Source organism: Chaetodon auriga, chromosome 2 (genome assembly GCF_051107435.1).
Source record: "Chaetodon auriga isolate fChaAug3 chromosome 2, fChaAug3.hap1, whole genome shotgun sequence".
NCBI lineage: Eukaryota > Metazoa > Chordata > Actinopteri > Chaetodontiformes > Chaetodontidae > Chaetodon > Chaetodon auriga.
In genome coordinates, this window is record NC_135075.1 from 17,212,088 (window position 1) to 17,230,765 (window position 18,678).

General features: G+C 43.0%; 3 protein-coding genes across 3 annotated transcripts; 2 read left to right on the forward strand and 1 right to left on the reverse strand.

The window, feature by feature from the left end:
* Positions 1–285: 285 nt before the first annotated feature.
* On the forward strand, positions 286–5,756 carry p4htmb (prolyl 4-hydroxylase, transmembrane b). The gene is made up of 9 exons (XM_076758817.1): positions 286–1,164; positions 1,278–1,359; positions 2,134–2,324; positions 2,436–2,532; positions 2,918–3,080; positions 3,167–3,352; positions 3,642–3,732; positions 3,882–4,005; positions 4,958–5,756. Exons 1-9 carry the CDS (start codon positions 829–831, stop codon positions 5,173–5,175), a joined length of 1,488 nt encoding a protein of 495 aa, XP_076614932.1. The 5' UTR covers positions 286–828; the 3' UTR covers positions 5,176–5,756.
* Positions 5,757–6,200: 444 nt separating this feature from the next.
* On the reverse strand, positions 6,201–12,432 carry slc26a6l1 (solute carrier family 26 member 6, like 1). The gene is made up of 18 exons (XM_076743125.1): positions 12,293–12,432; positions 12,011–12,150; positions 11,591–11,701; positions 11,341–11,516; positions 11,080–11,244; positions 10,656–10,808; positions 10,265–10,347; positions 10,039–10,186; positions 9,801–9,914; positions 9,099–9,176; positions 8,862–8,957; positions 8,668–8,774; positions 8,366–8,435; positions 8,188–8,280; positions 7,762–7,877; positions 7,101–7,527; positions 6,442–6,496; positions 6,201–6,364 (listed from the first exon to the last, which is right to left on the reverse strand). Exons 1-18 carry the CDS (start codon positions 12,430–12,432, stop codon positions 6,201–6,203), a joined length of 2,436 nt encoding a protein of 811 aa, XP_076599240.1.
* A 1,623-nt stretch (positions 12,433–14,055) lies between these two features.
* On the forward strand, positions 14,056–16,496 carry kbtbd12 (kelch repeat and BTB (POZ) domain containing 12). The gene is made up of 5 exons (XM_076752910.1): positions 14,056–15,128; positions 15,215–15,485; positions 15,673–15,823; positions 15,970–16,167; positions 16,257–16,496. The coding sequence occupies exons 1-5, from the start codon at positions 14,056–14,058 to the stop codon at positions 16,424–16,426; spliced, it is 1,863 nt and encodes a 620-aa protein (XP_076609025.1). The 3' UTR covers positions 16,427–16,496.
* The last annotated feature ends 2,182 nt before the right edge of the window (positions 16,497–18,678 follow it).

Genomic DNA, 18,678 nt, shown 5'->3' on the forward strand with positions numbered 1-18,678 from the left:
GGTTGTTATGAGCATCATAAATTAAAGTTTAGTAGTAATCTGGGTGAACTGACACTTTGAATAGACCAGGAGGATAAACAATATGTTTTAACATTATATTTAATATTTGATACATGTCTGGTGTCTGATGCTCTGCCTGGTCTGTAGACTGAATCTTCAGGATCTGTTTCCAAGTATTCCATGAGGTTTATAGAGCATTATTTTCTCCAAGCTCAGTATTTATATAATGGAGAGGGGAGCTGCACTGTATGGCACAAAGACAGGGCTGTGTTATTGCTTCAGGTCACCAGAGGTCAGCATTGTGCAGTAAACAGACAGTTGCTGTCAACGGGAGAGCTCGGCCGTGGAAATCGCAGGATGTGCTGCAGACCGTGATGTTTTGATATGATCACAAATGATGTCTGTTTCATTTTAAAGGATGCTGATTGCAGTCAGTCGATGCTGGCTCAGGTTTATGGACCAGGTTTGCGGGGTGAGTTGGGCCGTGCTTTGGGATGCGCAGTGCACTTCGCTGCCGCCGCTGACTGGGACTGCTGCAGTGTAAACAAGCCTGTCCGAGGCTGCAGCGCCGCTGTCTGTGGGCTCAAACACACCGACACAGCCTCAATGGTAGTTGACTTCTCGGCTTTGCGCGGTTCCATCATGAACCGTCCGTGGTTTTTCAGTGCGCAACGATTTCAACTCCGCAGCGGCGAAGCTGGGCTGGTTTTCTTTTTTTAATTGGACTGGACATCTGCCACCTCAGAGCAAATGTTCATCTTGTCGTTCGATTTGTCAGATGGACTTTGCTGCTGAGGAAGTGTCAGCTCCCTCCTAAATCTCAGGAAAATGACAGACAACCAGGAAACCCTTGATACTGAGACCACGACTCCGTCCGGGAGCGCGACCTTGCCGCCGCTCCGGCCACCGTGCGAGCGCCTCTCCTGCCACAAGAGCAGCGTGTGCTCCCGCTCCTACTTCGTGGTAGTCATGGTGTTTTTTCACGTATACATCATTAATGTCATCGCACTGTTATTTTACGTGCACTACAGCAGCGGGCAAGAAGATGCCAGCCGGAGTCGTGATGCTCCCAGCAGTAGCCACCAGCGCCCCGAGTCGGGACCTCCGCCATCAAAGCCGGAGTTTCTGCGTGATGTTTCTCTAACAAGAGTCGAGGGAATCAGGGTGAGCAACGAGACGATGCATCACTCCCATCCTCTGATTCACTTCCTCTGTCTCTCTCTCTCTCACTCACACTCTCAGCACTACAAAATCGCCTCTCTGGTCTATCGTTTCAGGTGGGACATGTCCAGAAGGTGTCACTGGTGCCAGGCAAAGTGCACGAAATGCGCACTCTGAGTCTGAAACCTCTGCTGTTCGGTAAGAGTCAAAACATGTGTGTTGCAAAACAAATGTGCAGCACACCAACACGAGCCTCTAGTGGCCAAACAGGTCTCTTATTCTCACTAATGCAACCGTGTTACACATACTTTATCTCTTTTTTATTTTCATCTTCGTCGCAGTCACCCTGCCCAAACACATAGTCGAGTATTTGTGTGTGCTAAGATCAATGAAGGCCACATAAACAAGGCCAGTCCTGAGGCAAGGGCTCGCTCAATGATGCAAACCAGACCCAATTAAGCTGACTGAAAAACACAACTAGCAGTGCATCAGCATACAGTATGTTCTCATAAGATGAACTGAAGTGAAGATGGTGCAAGTGGAAAGAATCATTGGAGTTTGTATTGGCAACAAGCACACAGTATCTCTGTTTATGTGAATGGTTTTGCTCAGCATCAGCTGGTCTGCAACACTAGCAGCTGATTACATGAATGTAAACATTAGGGCTGAAACTAACTCTTATTTTTTTATTTTATTTTATTTTATTTTATTTGACTGTTGATTAATTGCTGCTTTTCCCCCCAAAGATGAAATCAGTCAATATCATGAAAAATGCTGAATTAAGTGTGGAGCGACTAATTGATTCATGGACTAATCACTTCAGCTGCGTAAAACTATATCTGCTTGTAAAATGTAGCATTGCTACAACATGATGAGGTAGCAAATCAGAAAGTGTGAAGCATGCAGCAGAGAAAATGCTGCAATCATGCAGTCCTGTGCAGACTCTGTGTATAATCTTATGTTGTTCTGCAGAGATCCCTCAGTTTTTGTCGGAGGATGAGTGCCGGGTTGTGATGCAGCTTGCACAGCTAAAGGGTCTGATGGAGAGCCAGCTGATGGTGCAAGACGGCCAGGAGGAGCTGGCCAAGGAGCTCAACCTCAGCCCAGAGGAGATCTTCAACCTTCTTGATATCAACCAAGATGGACAGTTGCAGCTCCATGAGGTGTATGTCAGTCTGTGGATCGTGAGCACATGTTGTAGTGTCCGACATGTGATAGGTGTTTGGTTCAGAGTTGGTGACTTTGTCCCGTTTTTTCTACCGTGCCTCCAACAGATACTGACTCATTCTCGAGTGAGGGACGGCATCTGGCTCACACCGGAGAACCTGCGGGAAATCTATGCTGGGCTCAAAGCTGACAAGGATGGTAACGGTAAGAAATGCGCTAGAAGAAATTATTACTGTCAGCGTAGCTACTGTTTTGACAACATTATTTGTGTGTCACATTCATATTTCATCTACACATTTGTGCGAAAATTGAAACATTTAATAAAACATGATACCCATAAACAAGTTTTACAAGGCCAGGAGGGACAGCAGTGGTGGGTTTTGGCTAAAATGTTGGGCGGGAACAATTTTTCTGTTTGTTTTTGTTGAAATGTAAAGTATATATAAACATAGTTCACTAAACTATGGCACTACAGGTGAAAACTGGGCTTTATCTAAAATAGATAGTTTATGGTTACTATAATGAGAGGATGAGTCGTGTCAGAATACATAGCGTCGGTATAATCTGTATATTGTCGTATTTTGGACAGGTTTGCTGAGTCTAGAGGAGTTCAGGCTCCTGAGCAACGATGCCTTCCAGCGTTTCCTGATGCAGCGAGGGGTGAAAAGGAGTCAGCTGGTGAGGAACAGCAGACATACGTGGCTGTACCAGGGCAAAGGAGCACACCAGGTCCTTCAGGACATCAAGGCGAGGTAAGCAAGTCAAACCACGTCCTCTTATTGCTCTAGTGCTGTAATAACCGATAGAAACAATGGGTCTTTTCCTTTCTCTAACAAAGGGTGACTCGCCTCACTCGGCTCCCGCCCGCCTTGGTGGACCTCAGTGAGCCGCTCCAGGTGGTTCGCTATGAGAAGGGAGGACACTACCACGCCCACCACGACAGCGGCCCTGTGTATCCTGAAACAGCCTGCACACACACGCGCCTCGCAGTCAACACCTCCACTCCTTTTGAGACGTCCTGCAGGTGAGACCACTGCCGTGCAGCATTGACCTAGATGACCGAAGTGGCATTTCCTCCACAAAAGTATCCGTGAATGCTCAGACCTGAATTCATCCATCTACTGTGATTACTGAACTGTGTAATGAGGCTCCATTGTGACAGCTGGCATGTTAGTTTTTGTGACTCTACATTGTCAACTTGGAAAAAATGGTGTGCTTGCCACTTGTTTGCAAAGAGTTTGTATGTGTGTGTTCGTGTAGGGTTTGTCTGCACCATACGTGTGTGTCAATTTAAATTTGTGTTGCACACCCAGGTACATCACAGTTCTCTTCTACCTGAACTCTGTTGAGGGGGGTGGGGAGACCGCATTCCCTGTGGCGGACAACAGGACCTATGATGAAGTGGTGCGTAATTGTGTGTGGGTCTGGAAGTGTGTACGGAGAGCCCTGCAGACGCATGTCTTTCATATCTGTGTTAACCTATTTGTTTGTCAGTTACAGCATGGCTCTGACGGTAAGCAAACTGTGTCACTGAGTTTGATTTTGTGTTTTAGTCTCTCATACAGAATGACGTCGATCTTTTGGACACCAGAAGGAACTGTAACAAGAGTAACCTGAAGGTGAAGCCGACCAAAGGGACAGCTGTTTTCTGGTACAACTACCTTTCTGATGGAAGAGGTAGGATTCCCATAAAAAGTTACAACACAGTTTATATGTCAAATCAGCAGCTACTCATTTCATTTTCATTTCATGTTAAGGCATATTTTATTTTATAAGTCACATTTTTTTCTGGTGCACAGTGTGTGCTACATCGTCTGCCAACATTAAAATGCAAATGTTATGTCCATTTTCCACATACGTTTCAAATCCTACCACAATATTAATGAAAATTATGCAAGACTAAGAGTCTGCAGCCATGCTAGCAGCTGTGAGGGGCTGTACTTAGGCACAGTGGCGCTTTGACAGCATGCTAACATGGTCATAAAAACGAAGCTAACACGCTAATGTTTATCAAGTATAATGTTTATTACAGTATGTTCACACTAGCACTACATTAAAAGTCAGAGGTTTTTCAGACATATTGACTGGGAATCATGAATATCTGCATAAGATTTGGTGCCAGTCAGTCTCATAGATGTTTGGACATTTTACTGGAAAAGTGAAAACTTTGACCTCATGATGGCACTAAATGAAAAGTTGGTTTTAAAGTTTTAAAATTCATCCTCTGGGGAATATAAATGTCTGTACAAAAGTTCATCACAAACCATTCATTAGTTGCAGAGATATTTCAGTCTAGGTCAATGTGGTAGTCCAACATTACCATCCGTAGAGGTATCCTGCTCGCAGGGCCAAAAAAAAAAAAAGGAACTAAAAATTAAATTCATCTCCGCATTTAATGTGTCATTTTCATGTATTTTTGGCAATTTTGGCACAGTGTAAAAGCAAATATACTATTGTTTTCCAAATAAACTCAGATGTTAGTTGGGCGAATAAAACTGCTCGAGGGGAATTCATGACCAAGCAGCTGAAGCCGTGTGTTTGATAACCACAAAATCAGTGTGAGCCCTTTAAAAAAACAGAAACAATACAAAGAACACCAACATTCAAGACATTTTTTCCCTCTCAATAGGTTGGGTGGGAGAGCAGGATGAATATGCACTGCATGGGGGCTGTGTGGTCACCCACGGCACTAAGTGGGTTGCAAATAAATGGATCAACATTGATCCGGATTACCAGCGGCAGGCTCGCTACCAGCAGCTGGTTTCGCAGCAGCCAGTGGACGAGGATGATGAAGGTCTGACTCTGAACCCGGACACACAGAGTTCTGATGTCCATCAAGACTTGTAGCTCATAAACCAAATTCATAAAATAGAAATCTACCTAGCCATCCTTGGTCTTGTGCACAATGTCTTTGTCAACATCCTCTGTGGCCAGTATGTAGAAACAAGATTTATTCAGGGAACGAGGTCACAGTGGGTTTATGCAACTGTAAAGAGATGCTTTTGTGAAACCTTGCTTGGATATTGTTGTTATCCTGCTATTTTTTCTGCTATGATTTCCCATTTTAGGAATGTTGCACTAGAAACTCATTAAAGGAGTTGAGACAAAAAATCCCTTTGCATGCATTAGCTTCACAGGTTTTGCTGTTGCTATTAGCAAAAAAAAAAAAAATTGCACTTGAAAACTGAAATGGCTACTATAAACATTTCAATGTTCTACCTTGTTATTGCTGCCATGACCAAAAAAGGCTCACACGCCCTCAGTGTGATGCATGTTGCCTTGCCTTTGTTCCTGGAATTAATCAGTATTTTCTGCCAGATTCTTACTGAAAGGTATTGTTTGGATGTTTTATTTTCTTTATTTATATATTTTTCCGTAAAAACACACCGTGTCACACTCCCACGCTGAATAAAGTTGAATTAAGATCATGTGTCCTCACCTTTAGTCTTCCTACTTCAAAGACAAGACGTATAAATATTAATCTAACAACAACAAAATCAAAGAGACACACTAAAATACTTAATCTGTGATTCATACAGTGTGTATTATATGTTTAATGCCAGTTTTCAGCCGCTGATATTTCCCTCCATTGGATGTTTAGGTAGTTTTTCCATCCTCACTGGTGAATGTCCTGTTTGGTTGAAGTCCTTAAAATTTTGTGCTGCTGTATGTGTCCTAAAATCAAATTTAGTGAAAATGACATGATGAAATGTTTTTAATGTGTATGTCAGTCACACACTGGTTGGATGGTTCAATGCTGATAATCAACTATTAATTAACTAATATATCATGAAGTGTACTGACAGTGAATATGCAGTTAACTATGTTTAAATGACATGAGCATCAACAATGGACCAAATTAAGCCTGAACATCAGTTGCGTATACTCACCACTGAGGGCTCGTATCTGGGGGATGATGTCGCTCCACGGTGGTCCAGACAGTACAGCACGGCATCGTGAACGGAGGCAAAAAGTCGTCTCTTTGTTATCGACTCGGAAAAGAAATCACCGAGCTCTAACTGCTCCACCACGGAGGCTGAAGAGAAAACAGGAAGCACGGTGAAGTCTATTGAAACAGTACAGCCTCAAGGACGCGAGAAGGTATTCACTTACCTTGACAACCAGCCATGTAGACATCCACATCAATCTCACTGAAGTCCTGGAAAATCTGTCAGTATGATAAGTGCAGAATATTTGTGTTGACAGAGCACCAACCATTGAAAGATCAGATTCCTTCCCCACCAGGTGCTGCGTGCTGAGTTATGAGCCCAAAAATCTGTCATAAAGTGAATCATTCAGATTCGTTTAACTGTAAGAGAGTAAACCTTCCTTTATGTCAGTGTTTTAATGTAACTGAAAGTCAATAACCTCCCATTTCAGTGGCATCAACACTTACCAAGATGAAGTTAAAGTAAAATCAGTGCTCATTATGAGAAAAAGTCTGTTTGATTGTGTTGCTTTGCACCGACTTTGAGATTTGTCCCTCTCCCTTTCTCTCGAGGATCACAATAGAAATAATCTTTGTTGCCTCTTTGTCCTCGACATTTACCTTTCTCATTGTAAAGTAAATCTATTGATATTGTAAAATGTGCTGTTTCTAAAAACACAACTCCTAAATTGTATAACTTCTTTAAAAAAAGATTTGACACCTGAATGATCTGAAAGTACAAGAATCCTCCTTTAAGCTTTCAAAACAAGGACAGTAAATTTTGAGACATTTTTAGTCATGTCCTGCCATTCATTTAAAGGACATTTGTCCCTTTAGTACTTACATTTTTCATAGTCTTGATAGCCACAGTATCAATGAAGTTAGCCATGGAGAGGTCGATGATGATGGAATGGATGTCCCAGGTCCACTTGCCCAATGACCCGAGAGAGACCCGCTCCAGGTCGCGGCTCAGCGTGTCCTCACTGCTGGAGCCCAGAGTGGTGGTGTCCCCGTCCTGCAGCTCAGACATCCACCCTAAGCTGGTGCAGTCCAGATCTCCTCCTTTCAGGTACTCCCATCTACACTGGCTGTCTGGTGTTTGAGGAGTGGTTGGGATGACAAAAACTGTCCCGTTCTCCCTCTCAATCCAGTCCTGCTCCCCCCTGTCTGTAACATCCCCGTCCATGCAGGCGTCCCCCCAGCGGCCAGCCTCTTCCTCCACAGAGAACACCGGTGCTCCAGACAGCGGTTTACCTGCTGTCTGTGCCCGTCTCTGCAGAGGGGGAAGAGAAAGAAATGAATCAAACGTCTGTGAAGTATCAGAGTGTGTTGACTTGTTCTGTCCCATGTGACTTCAGCCATCTACTTTAACTCACAGGATTCTGGCACCAATAGTGTTACCACATAGAAAGCAAGGTGACTGATGAGCAAAACACCCCAAAAAATCATTGTAGTTCTTAAAAAATTTGTAATATTTCTGCAGTTATGTCAAACATTTTGAGCACATTACCTCTCTCTTGGCCTGCCTTTTTGCTCGTCTCTGAGCCCTCCTTTCTCTACGTTTCTGTTTGGCCTCCTGTCTCCTCTTATAGATAATCATTTTACTGATGTCAAGCCCACTCTGAGAACAGATAATGAAGGAAAATAAGAAGTCATCTGCATCTTATTAAAAAAAATGAATGGAACAAAGTCACTGGTTTGATAAAGAAGAAACAGCAAAACTCTTCGACTTTAAATGCTAATAATCATTTCAGACATTTTTAATGCAGCAGTGCCAAACATTTGTCTGGATTCATCCCTTCAAATGTGAGGCTTTGCTGCTTTTCTTTGTCATATATAGTTAGAAACTGAATAGGACTATTACTCAGTAATGAAAATAATTGTCAGCTGCAGTCCTAGAATGGATAGTACCTTTAGGAAGGGGAACAAACCTTTTCTTTCAGAGCTTCAAGGTAGAGCTCAGCATTGGCAAAATACACCGTCGCAGAGGAGCGAAATATAGTGACACCTGGAATCTCTCTCGCCTGCAAACAGCAAGAAACCCTGAGCTTTTTTTTGCAGTGAGGGTAGACATGCTTTTATTTAAGGTGTTCTCTCTTTCTATTTTACCTCTCTGTGGGTCTCTATGTCCACATACAGTTCTGTACCTGGAACATTTCCCAGAACAGAGTATGTTGGCCTGAAAGGAATTAAAAGAAAAACCCACAAAATTAAGATGTGTGCAATATGTTTGTGTCCAGTATTTTCTTAGATCTTGCAGCCGAGCATCAGTTACCTACGTTACACACACACACACACACACACACACACACACACACACACACACACACGCACACACACACGCACACAGGCAGGTTTACAGTATGACTCAGACACTGAAGTGAGAAATACACAACGATGAGGAGTCTTACAGCTGAGTTCTGAAGATAACAGTAAACAGAGCAAAGGTGATGGATGCTGCGAGACCCAGATCCAGATTGAACAGCAGTGTTGACACCCAGGTGACCAACCACACCACCTGGGGGTGGGAGTGGGACAATGAAAAAAGAAACAAGATTAACGTCACTTCCAGATTTAACACCACAGCGATAATTTGACATCTCACCAGATCAATCTTGCTGCTTTTCCACAGTGTACCAATGTCAGAGTACTGCTTGAACATGCCCTTCAGATTCACAAAGACGATCGATGCAAGGACAGCCTAAAACAAGCACATGCACACGCACAAGTTTTAACATGATTAATCAGGAATGAACCTGATCATTACACAAAATATGCCATGAATCATGAATATTTACTGCAATTCGCTTTACAGTGAAGACAAGTGGAAGAGCGACAGAACCTTTGGCAGCTCCTGGAACAGGGGTCCAAGTTTCAGTACAGTCACCAACACAATTAGAGCTGAGGCCACTCCAGCCATCTGCAAGAACAAAGAAAAGTTTGTTCGTGGTTTTATTGTGTTCAACAGACATATTATCATAGTAGATTGCTTAGCAGAGATAGATGGATCCATTGTTGGACAATAGCTTGAATACATACAATACATATACAATGAATTAATCTCTCTGTGTGCGCAGTTACATTCAGGCACATTACCATTAGTTAAAGAAAAAGGCAGGTTTACTGGTCTCCCTGAAGAGGGGCGACTTCCTGAAGATAGGTCCATTCCATGTTTTATTGCTCATCATATTATCATTTACAGGGTACTGTTTTTAGTAAAATGTCTGAAGTTTCTGATGCTTTCCTGTTGATGAATGACTATAAAAAAATGTAAAGTCAAATAACACATAAAATGTGGTGGTTGTATTTGTTAGGTCAGGTTGATGGGGCCAATTTGTTACGTCATTTCATATATAATTCAACATCACCTCAATCATCCTTAACTAGGTTGCATTCATTACATATTTACAGTACAGCTATTGCATGTTGCCTGTCCACAGTACAAAATCAGAATGATTGTGGTTTGTGAGGTTATGCAGACTTCTTCACTGTCTCTTTTTGTCATGTTGCATATGTAATGTTGTCACCTCTGTTGCTCACTCACTTGTGTTTTTCCTCCAGTGGTCTCTTGAATGAGACTTCGAGACATTGAGGGGCAGACAGAGTAGCACTGGAAGAAGCCTCCCACTGTATTACTGAGACCCAGAGCCACCAGCTCCTGCAGCCAGATGAAGACAGAAACACAAGGAACACAGAGAGAAAGGAGAACAGAGTGTGAAAATTACTGCATGTCTACAGTATCTGCAGGATTAAACAGGTATATGATTGGAGTTCTGGTTTACCTGGTTGCTGTCCACCTTGTATCCGTGCTTCAGTGCAAAGGTCTTTCCAAGTGAAATAGAGATGGCGTATCCAACAATGGCCAATGCAAAAGCATCACCAATAACTTCCCCAAAAATACTCACATCTGGTACACTAGGAGAACTGAGACTGGTGCACAGGTAGAGGGTGAGAAGGAAATAAGTGCTAAACAAACTGTGGATGTGACTCAACAACCCAAATACTTACCCACTAGGAATTTCTCCAACCACTGAAATTGTGTAGTTGTTGCTCAAGTTGGAATAGGATGATATCAATGTCCCGGCCACAATCTAAAGCCAACACAGATGCACAATCATAAACACAAAGACGCACGCAGAGACTCAACACATGTCAAACCTTCAATCATTAAAAATCTGGTAAATCATATGCCAGATGTGAACCTAATTATTATCCATAAACATCTCCTTTTTGCTGTGAACTGCACAAATGCAGAGGCCCTGGCACTTCTGCTGACTCAGCTGCTTGGTTCCACTGTGTTTGTGCTTTTTTCAGTGCTGCTGCAACATCAGCAGCAGCAAAGAACACAGAGGTGATAACATGAAGAGGGACCAGAGAGTGTGTCCTCATGTCAACTGACTGTGATGAGCTCCACGGGGATGGGCACCGGCAGCTTTGGACTGAGAAAAGAGTTGAGCTCCTTGGCTGCAATTAGAAACACCATGGACACAGCACTGACCACCAGTGTGGGAAGATGGGTGTGCGGCAGCAAGAGGCAAACATCCTTCAGAGTCTGAAAATGGAGAAAGGTAGAGCAGGGGGTGGTTACGGCTTACAGCTGGACGCATAAAAACACACATGCTTAGCTGCATACAGCTCATGGTTTTCTCATTTTTAGTCATAATTAAGTACGAGATGACATTTTCATCTTGTTACCTGATTCTCTAAGCTTTACTGTACACCTGTCTTACAACCCTGATTCCAAAAAAGTTGGGACACTGTAAAAAATAAACTGCTGAATCAACAAAAACACATCAATCAGAACAAAATGCTTGACTACTCACATACACCAGTGACAACGGGCCACTAAACCGTGTTGGTGAAATTCCAAAGATGTACTTCAGCTGGGCCACCACAGCATGGGCTGCAGCAGCTGTCGTGTAAGCCCGCACCAGAGGTTCAGATAAGTACGTTCCCACAAATCCAAACTTCACCACACCCAGTATAACCTATACCAACAATCATTTATGTAAATATGAGTTTTGGCAGATGTGACAACAAAATATGGTGTATTTCACCAATTCTGTGGGATGTTGTGCTCAAACCTGAATAAGTCCTCCGAGGACAGTAGTAGCAGCCGCCACCTGCACCCTGTATGAGTCCCGGGCAGTGACATCCACCTCTGCAGTGATGTTGGTCCCATTTGTTTTCAGGAAATCCATGTCTGGAGCAAGTCTCTCTGTTACGCTGCCCACCATGATGCTGAGCACAGTAAATGTACCTGAACAAGTATAGCAACACAAGCTTTTACAGATGTTGTAACAGCCATGGTACAGTGTCTCTCTCTCTGCTCACCGATAGAGATATGACGTGATGTTCCAAAAAAGATGTAGATCACTGCTGGATAAAGAGATGTGTAGAGGCCAAAGACAGGAGGTAAGGAAGCCAACAATGCATATGCCATACCTGGGAAAAACACGTGTTTTGTTACAAGCTTTGCAGATCACAAACAAATGTCTTTATGAAGATTTATTATTTCTACTGTAATAGACAATAAATATTTGTACAAGACATTGCCTTTATATGACAAGAAGAGTACGGAATATAGTCAGAATTATACATGAGGTGTGTGTTGTATACCCTCAAGACCCTCAAGACATCATATTCACTCAACTCAACATTAATATTATGACTATGGGAAATTCACGGGAGTTTAACGGGTTTTTTCTGCAATATTGCCGATGTTTTCTCAACCGTGATGGACTACTGTTGTACCTTGTGGCAGATGCATTATGCCCACACTGATGCCGGAGATGAGGTCAGGCATGCCATAGTCCCAGACTGAGTACTTCGGCAGCCAGTATAACACAGGCATGCTGCTCATCACACTGCGTTTCAGTCTGGGCACTGTACATCTGGATGGGATGTAAAGAATACACAGAGACAAACATGAAAATGAAATGAAATGACTGATCTCATTTTTGATAAGATCAGACCAGACATCTACATATACAGTACAATAAGAGTTACATGTTCAAACAGTAACATTTGGCTTACCTTAAGGAGTCTTTAAGCTGTTCAGTCAGAGAAGGGTGAGTGTCAGAGTAGGTTTTTCTCTGTGTTACCTCTTCCAGTCTCTGCTCATCCAGCACTTCCCGCTCAACTCTATATTTCCCAAATCTGCGTGTAGAGTCCATTGTGCTGAATCTGTCAAAATCTTTTTTACTCTATGCAGTAAAGGAGATGTATGCCCAAGACTCTGGTTTACTACAAACTGTCTCCAAAAAAGCTGATGCTGCTGCACTGTACTGTATCTACATATGTGCATCATATTGCCTAATGGTTAACCAGAGTCAGGATGTGGGAAGGGCCTCTTCCCGACAACGATGGCAGACCTGAAGAACCAAAGGATGCAATAATGGTCTTAAAGAGGAAAAAGATTAACTTAAAGACGGATGAATTTCAATGGAAGTTTGACAGGTGTGTTTCCATCCTTCCACTTTTTCCATTCGCTAGCAAAAGTAAAGCTAATGAACCATGAAATGTCACCATGAGCTCAAGTTACATTAGTCAAGTGAGTCATTATAGAGGCAACTTTTAAAAGCATACCTAAAATATTTAAGATGCTAAGCTGGATTTAATTAATATCCATACAATGCTGGGTAGATAGAAAGTGAAAATGTGGAAATAAATTTAGTTTATAAACTTTGTTACAGTCTCAAGAATGTCTTGATTGTAAGAATCAGACTTAATAGAGGAGCTCTGATTTTTGTGAAGTATACTGGGCCTTTAAGAAAGTGCTGTCATGAAATCTGAAGCTGGGAGCAATGTTTTATTTCAGTCATTACAGAGCTGCATGCACGTGACCGAGGCAAACAAACTGCAACGGAGAATTAACCCAAACAAAGTCCAACACGATGCCAATGACTCAAATTAGGAAAGTTAAAATAATTCACAATATTCATCAGTCATGGCTTAAAAACCCACTCTCTCCTGATCACTCAACCCCCTCTGACCCACTTGCTGTGTGCCACAACACCGTCTATTTTTGGGTTAGTAGCTCAGAGGGCCGCAGCAATGTGGGGGGCACATATCTATGTCTCTTGCAACTGCTCAGACCTTCTCTAAGCCCCCTGACTGACACGTTCGGCAACAGCAACAACACATGTAGCCTGATGAAAAACATGGACGTTTGCTGGACTGTTTAGACTGAAGATAACAGCCAACAAAAGGAGCTGATGACTTTGGTGAGGCTTTTACAAACTGAATATTGTGTGATGTGGACAGCGGTAGTGTTAACTTACAAGAGTGCACATGTCATGTAGGCAACGGTGGCATTTTGCTTGTACTTGTTAGGTCTAAGCTGTCTTTTTATATCTAAGGCTAATTTGGAAAGTACAACACTGCTTGAGGGCACTGTATGTGTGCTGCTATTGCCTGTAACTTATCTTAAAGTTTGTTTTTTACAATGAGCTTAAATAGCAAATTTATGAAAATATCTTCATAGGTTTGCCATTAAATCTATGTGATTTTGCATTACTTAATTGTGCTTTAATGGTTAAAATCTTTGCAACACTCCAATCTTATTGACATTTTTTATGATCAATCAAGTAATACAATAATTTCTCATCTTTATCTACATTTTCATCATCACAACACCTGAGATTAATAGAAAAGCCAAAGTTGATTTGACTGAGCAGCTTTAGTATTGCAAGTAAATATATCATCAAGATACTGTTTTTTCTTTGTTTTCAGCCTCCTGCTTAAATCAGCCTGCTTAACTTTGCAAATATTGTTGTCACTAAAAAAGTCGAGGCAAAATGGATCTTACAGCCAAACATGGGCTGGTGCTGCTCGACCAGCTGAGGAAGATGAGAGAGACGGAGCATCTGACAGATGTGGTACTGGTTGCTGAGGGCATCAGCTTTCCCTGTCACCGGGTTGTTCTGGCCGCCTTCAGCCCATACTTTCGTGTTATGTTCACATGCGGCCTGCGTGAGTGCAACAACAGAGAAATCTTCCTGCGTGACACCCCTGCAGAGAGCCTGGCCCTCCTCTTGAACTACATGTACTGCTCAGATCTTCCTCTCACTAACGCCAATGTACAAGGCATCTCTGTTGCAGCTTTTCTCCTGCAGATGGATGACGTCTTCAGTCGCTGTCAGCAGCACATGACCGAGAACATGGATGCCTCCAACTGCCTTGGTGTGTATTACTTTGCTCGTGACCTCGGTGCAGAGGACCTGGCTGACCATGCTCAGCGCTTCTTGAGGCAGCACTTTGTCCAAGTCTGCCACGATGAGGAGGTCCTGGAGCTGGAGGCCCATCAGCTGGGAAAGCTCCTGTCTTCTGATGACCTTAATGTTTCTAGAGAAGAGACCATCCTGGATGTGGTCCTTCGCTGGGTCAAACACAGCACTCTTACAGATGGAGAGGTCCGTATGCTGCACCTTCCAGAGCTCCTGAGGAAGGTCCGTCTGCCACTGATAAACCCTGACTATTTGAAAGAGGTGATGAAAAGGAACACAGCCCTGCTGGCTGATGCTGAATGTCTGGAGCTGCTCAGTGAAGCATTGGAGGCCACGGCAATGCATCCCTCAGCTGCACCACGCAAACTAAAGCTGCGGTACGGCATGGAGACCACAGATCTGCTGCTCTGTGTCGGCAATGACAGCGGCGGGATTAGGTCAAGATACGGCAGCTATGCTGAAAGCAGCTTTTGCTATGCTCCATCCACAGGACGGACCTACTATATCACTTCACCTCGCTATGGAGAGGCTCTGGGGTATGTGTGCGCCGGGGTTGTAACTGAAAGAAATGACATCATAGTGGCAGGAGAGGCAAGTGCACGCAGAATGGCCAGGCAGAAGGACACAAATGTTGAGATTCACAGGTAAGAAAGAAATTAGGTGACACATTTGATAAAGCTGTTTGCCTCAGACAAACGGTCCTGATAGTTCGCTCTTCTTTGGTTGGTAGGTACAAAGTAGAGGCGCAAGGAAGCTGGGAGCGCCTGACATCAGCGGAGTACCGTGACTCTTACGCTCTGGGGTCACTGGGTGACACTCTGTACCTGCTGGGTGGGCTGATGAAGCTGAAGAACCAGCTTCTCATCACTAACTGTGTGGAGCGCTGGTCTCTGCAGGGCGGACCCTGGCGCAGTGCAGCACCACTGCCTTTGCCTTTGGCCTATCACAGCGTGGTCAGAATGAAAGACCGCCTCTATGTGATGGGAGGTCGAACACCACAGGTGATCTTCACACGTGTTAGCTTCATTCAATTATTCAAAAACCTGCCATCAGTTTGGTTCTTGTGAAACTGAGATCAGACATCATGAACACAAATGATAAGAGCTCTGACTGTGTCTGTATGTGTATGTGACTCTTCTCTAACTGCACCTGCTCTGCTTTGTCATTATCTCCCTCCCCTCCATCCAGTCATATCGGATGGATGATGAGCCTGACCGTCTCAGTAACCACCTCCTGGAGTACGATCCAAACACAAATAAGTGGACACAGTTAGGTCCCATGAAGTACTCCAAGTACCGCTGCAGTGCTGTTGTACTCAATGGGGAAATCTTTGTGCTGGGTAAGATACTTTATTCAGTTAACTTGCTCAGAAAATGGCTTATTTTAATGCACATTAATTCAGTGCACAATACTGTTATGATCCTGCTACATGAACTGCACTGATTTCTGTAAGAATTAGCTTGACAAAATGATGCTATTTTGCAGGAGGTATTGGATGTGAAGGTGTAGACCGCGGGCAATCACGCCACTGCCTTGACGCAGTGGAGATCTACAACCCAGATGGAGATTACTGGAGGGACGGACCTCCTCTTCCATGTCCACAACTCTCGCTGCGCACCACTGGCCCTAACGCAGGAGTGGTGGGAGGCAAGATTTACGTGTGTGGATACTACAAAGCAGCAGGTGAATAAAGAATATCTATATCCAATGACTGCAAAGTGTTTGAGAGATGCTTCCATGTGACTGTATCACTGTCTCTTCTCTGCCCTTAGATCGTCATGAGGATATAACAAAAGACATTTTGGAGCTGGACCCCTGGGAGAACCGCTGGACAGTAGTGGCTCGGCGCGTTGTGATGCACGACAACTATGACGTCTGCTTAGTGGCAAATCTCAACCCAAGGGCACTTGTGTCCCCACCTGCAGACTTAGTTAAACTGTGACACCCCTGTCAGATCAGATCAAGGTCTGTTTGGGAGAATCAGTGAAGGAAATCAATCATTAATTATTAATGCACTTATTGCTGGGCCAAAAGATCTTAGTGCACTGCTGCATGAAAGAGGATCTGCGGCTAATGATTTGCACGTTGTTGGGATGAGAATAGATGGATAATTTGTAAATAGTGGTTTTGGTGATTATTTTCTTGACTTATCAATTAATTAAGTCTATAAAATGTTTAGTTGTGAGAAAATTGCATTACAATTTCTCAGAGGCCACGGTGATGGGCTTGAAAAATAACTGAAACGATTAACTGATCATCAGAATAGTTACTGATTAATAATCGACTGATCAGCTCTAATTGTAATTATAGACTTTCGGCTCTGATAAAAACTAATGATCTGTGATTACAGGATAAATGCTAAAGCTTTATAATGGCTTCAGTAAATGGACATTGGCAGACTTAGAACATATAAAGTTCAAAAAGTAATATTTTATATTATTGTATTGTATTAATCAATGTGTTTTGGTTTTTGCTATGCTATGCTTGCTAAAGCAGAGTAAAACTGTCTTTTGCTAATAAATATGCACTTTAGCAATATCATAGAGCTGATTGTTGTGGTTTGAACAGACGGTTTTAAAGCATACTTTAAATGTAGTCTCAGTTGCAAACTCATGATGGACAACTGGTTAAAACAAGAGCAGTCTAATACACCAGCCTGCAGCAAATCCAAATAAACTGCAAAGGCTGCATAGCAAAGAGGTTTACTAACTGCTTTCTGATAGTAATTACCTAATAGATCTACATACTGTAGATAAATCTGGTTTCCAATAATGATTTAATAGTTAACAGCACAATTGTGGTTTGTTTGCAAAACCTTTATTTACCTTTGTTTTCAGTGTCAAGTCAGTCTTATAAATACGGAATAATTTAATTTTAAAAACTCAGCAGACACTTAATTGTGACTGTACTTTTATATCAGCAGAAAAGAATTAACAAGATGAAAAACTTTAAATATGTGTGATGCTTTGTGGGTCACTCTGTCCTTTTTACACCCCTCCACAGCTCTTCCACCATAAGACAAAACACATTTATCTATGTGTTCATTCCCCAAAACACTGAACAACTCGAGAACTAATAGAACATAGGTCACAAGTAATAATAAATATGATAATAAACTTTTTTTGGCTTTTATTGGCCTGTACTAAAATAAGGACACAAATGCTGCACTTTTCTCTGTCTTCTCTAAAAGCCTAAATCAGAGTCACAACTGTCAAACAACTGCCAGAGGCCCTCTGCTTTCGCTGTCCTGGACTCTTCTGAGAGCTTCTCCAAGATGGGTTCGATTCCTGTGACGCACACTGAGCTGTTGCTGTCCTGAGACCAGCAGCTGAGAGGGGTAATCAAACAACCTGCAGCTATAGACCTTATCACCCTGTCCGGCTTTGTGAGGCAGTCTGGGTTGAGACCGTCCTGGCCGGTCACTGCTTTCAGATCACGACGCTCACACAGAGGCGTTTGTTGTTTGTTACTGTTCATCAGAGGTTGACTGTTTTCATCTGTGACAGTCAGTTTACTCCTCTGTGACAGCACCAGCGGCCTCTTTTTGCGCCTCCTATGGCCTCTCAGAGTGGATTTCCTCTTTCCTATGATGCAGTTGGAATCCTGAGGGGGAGCTTCAGCCTGATTGTCTTTAAGGTTATGTGACATGTATGCAAAACGTGTACCGTCAAGCTTGTTGTCCTGCAGGATGTTGGAAAACGGCTGCTCCAGCCCCGGTGATGTCTGAATGGCACTGTCATTCACTCTCTCAGAGCTCTGTTTGGCAGAGCGCTCTGAGACTAAGGTGCTGAGCAGCTTCAGAGCCTCTTCAAGCATGTTTCGTTCTCTCACATGCTCCTCTCTTAGACACTCAAGACAGCTTTGCAGATTTGAGCCAAGGTCTGCTGTGGTGTCTCCACTCTAAATGACAAGAATGATCATCATTTATCAGAAGCATTTATTAGCCTCCAAATCTTCTTCCATCTCATTGAATCTGCAGTAATCTTGACTATAAGCTACATCCATACAATTCACCTTTTTCACCCATTCCTCTAGTTCAGTCATCATCTCCTTCTGGGAGTTCACTTTATTAAATAATGTCTCAAATTGCTGGGACATGTCACTCTGAAGACTGTTAAGGTTGTTTTGCACTGGGATGGATGAACAGAAGGATAGAAATTAGCATTTTAAAAACAACCTTTCATTGTATTGCAC

Bases quoted from the DNA above. Each gene is read 5' to 3' on its own strand.
- p4htmb (XM_076758817.1), top strand. From the start codon at position 829: ATGACAGACAACCAGGAAACCCTTGATACTGAGACCACGACTCCGTCC. The intron at 1,360-2,133 runs GTAAGAGTCAAA...GTTGTTCTGCAG, and splicing joins TCTGAAACCTCTGCTGTTCG to AGATCCCTCAGTTTTTGTCG. The intron at 2,325-2,435 runs GTGTATGTCAGT...TGCCTCCAACAG, and splicing joins GACAGTTGCAGCTCCATGAG to ATACTGACTCATTCTCGAGT.
- slc26a6l1 (XM_076743125.1), bottom strand. From the start codon at position 12,432: ATGGACTCTACACGCAGATTTGGGAAATATAGAGTTGAGCGGGAAGTG. The intron at 8,775-8,861 runs GTGAGATGTCAA...TCCCACCCCCAG, and splicing joins AAAGCAGCAAGATTGATCTG to GTGGTGTGGTTGGTCACCTG. The intron at 6,497-7,100 runs GTAAGTACTAAA...TCATACTGACAG, and splicing joins CTATCAAGACTATGAAAAAT to ATTTTCCAGGACTTCAGTGA.
- kbtbd12 (XM_076752910.1), top strand. From the start codon at position 14,056: ATGGATCTTACAGCCAAACATGGGCTGGTGCTGCTCGACCAGCTGAGG. The intron at 15,486-15,672 runs GTGATCTTCACA...CCCTCCATCCAG, and splicing joins TGGGAGGTCGAACACCACAG to TCATATCGGATGGATGATGA. The intron at 16,168-16,256 runs GTGAATAAAGAA...CTCTGCCCTTAG, and splicing joins TGGATACTACAAAGCAGCAG to ATCGTCATGAGGATATAACA.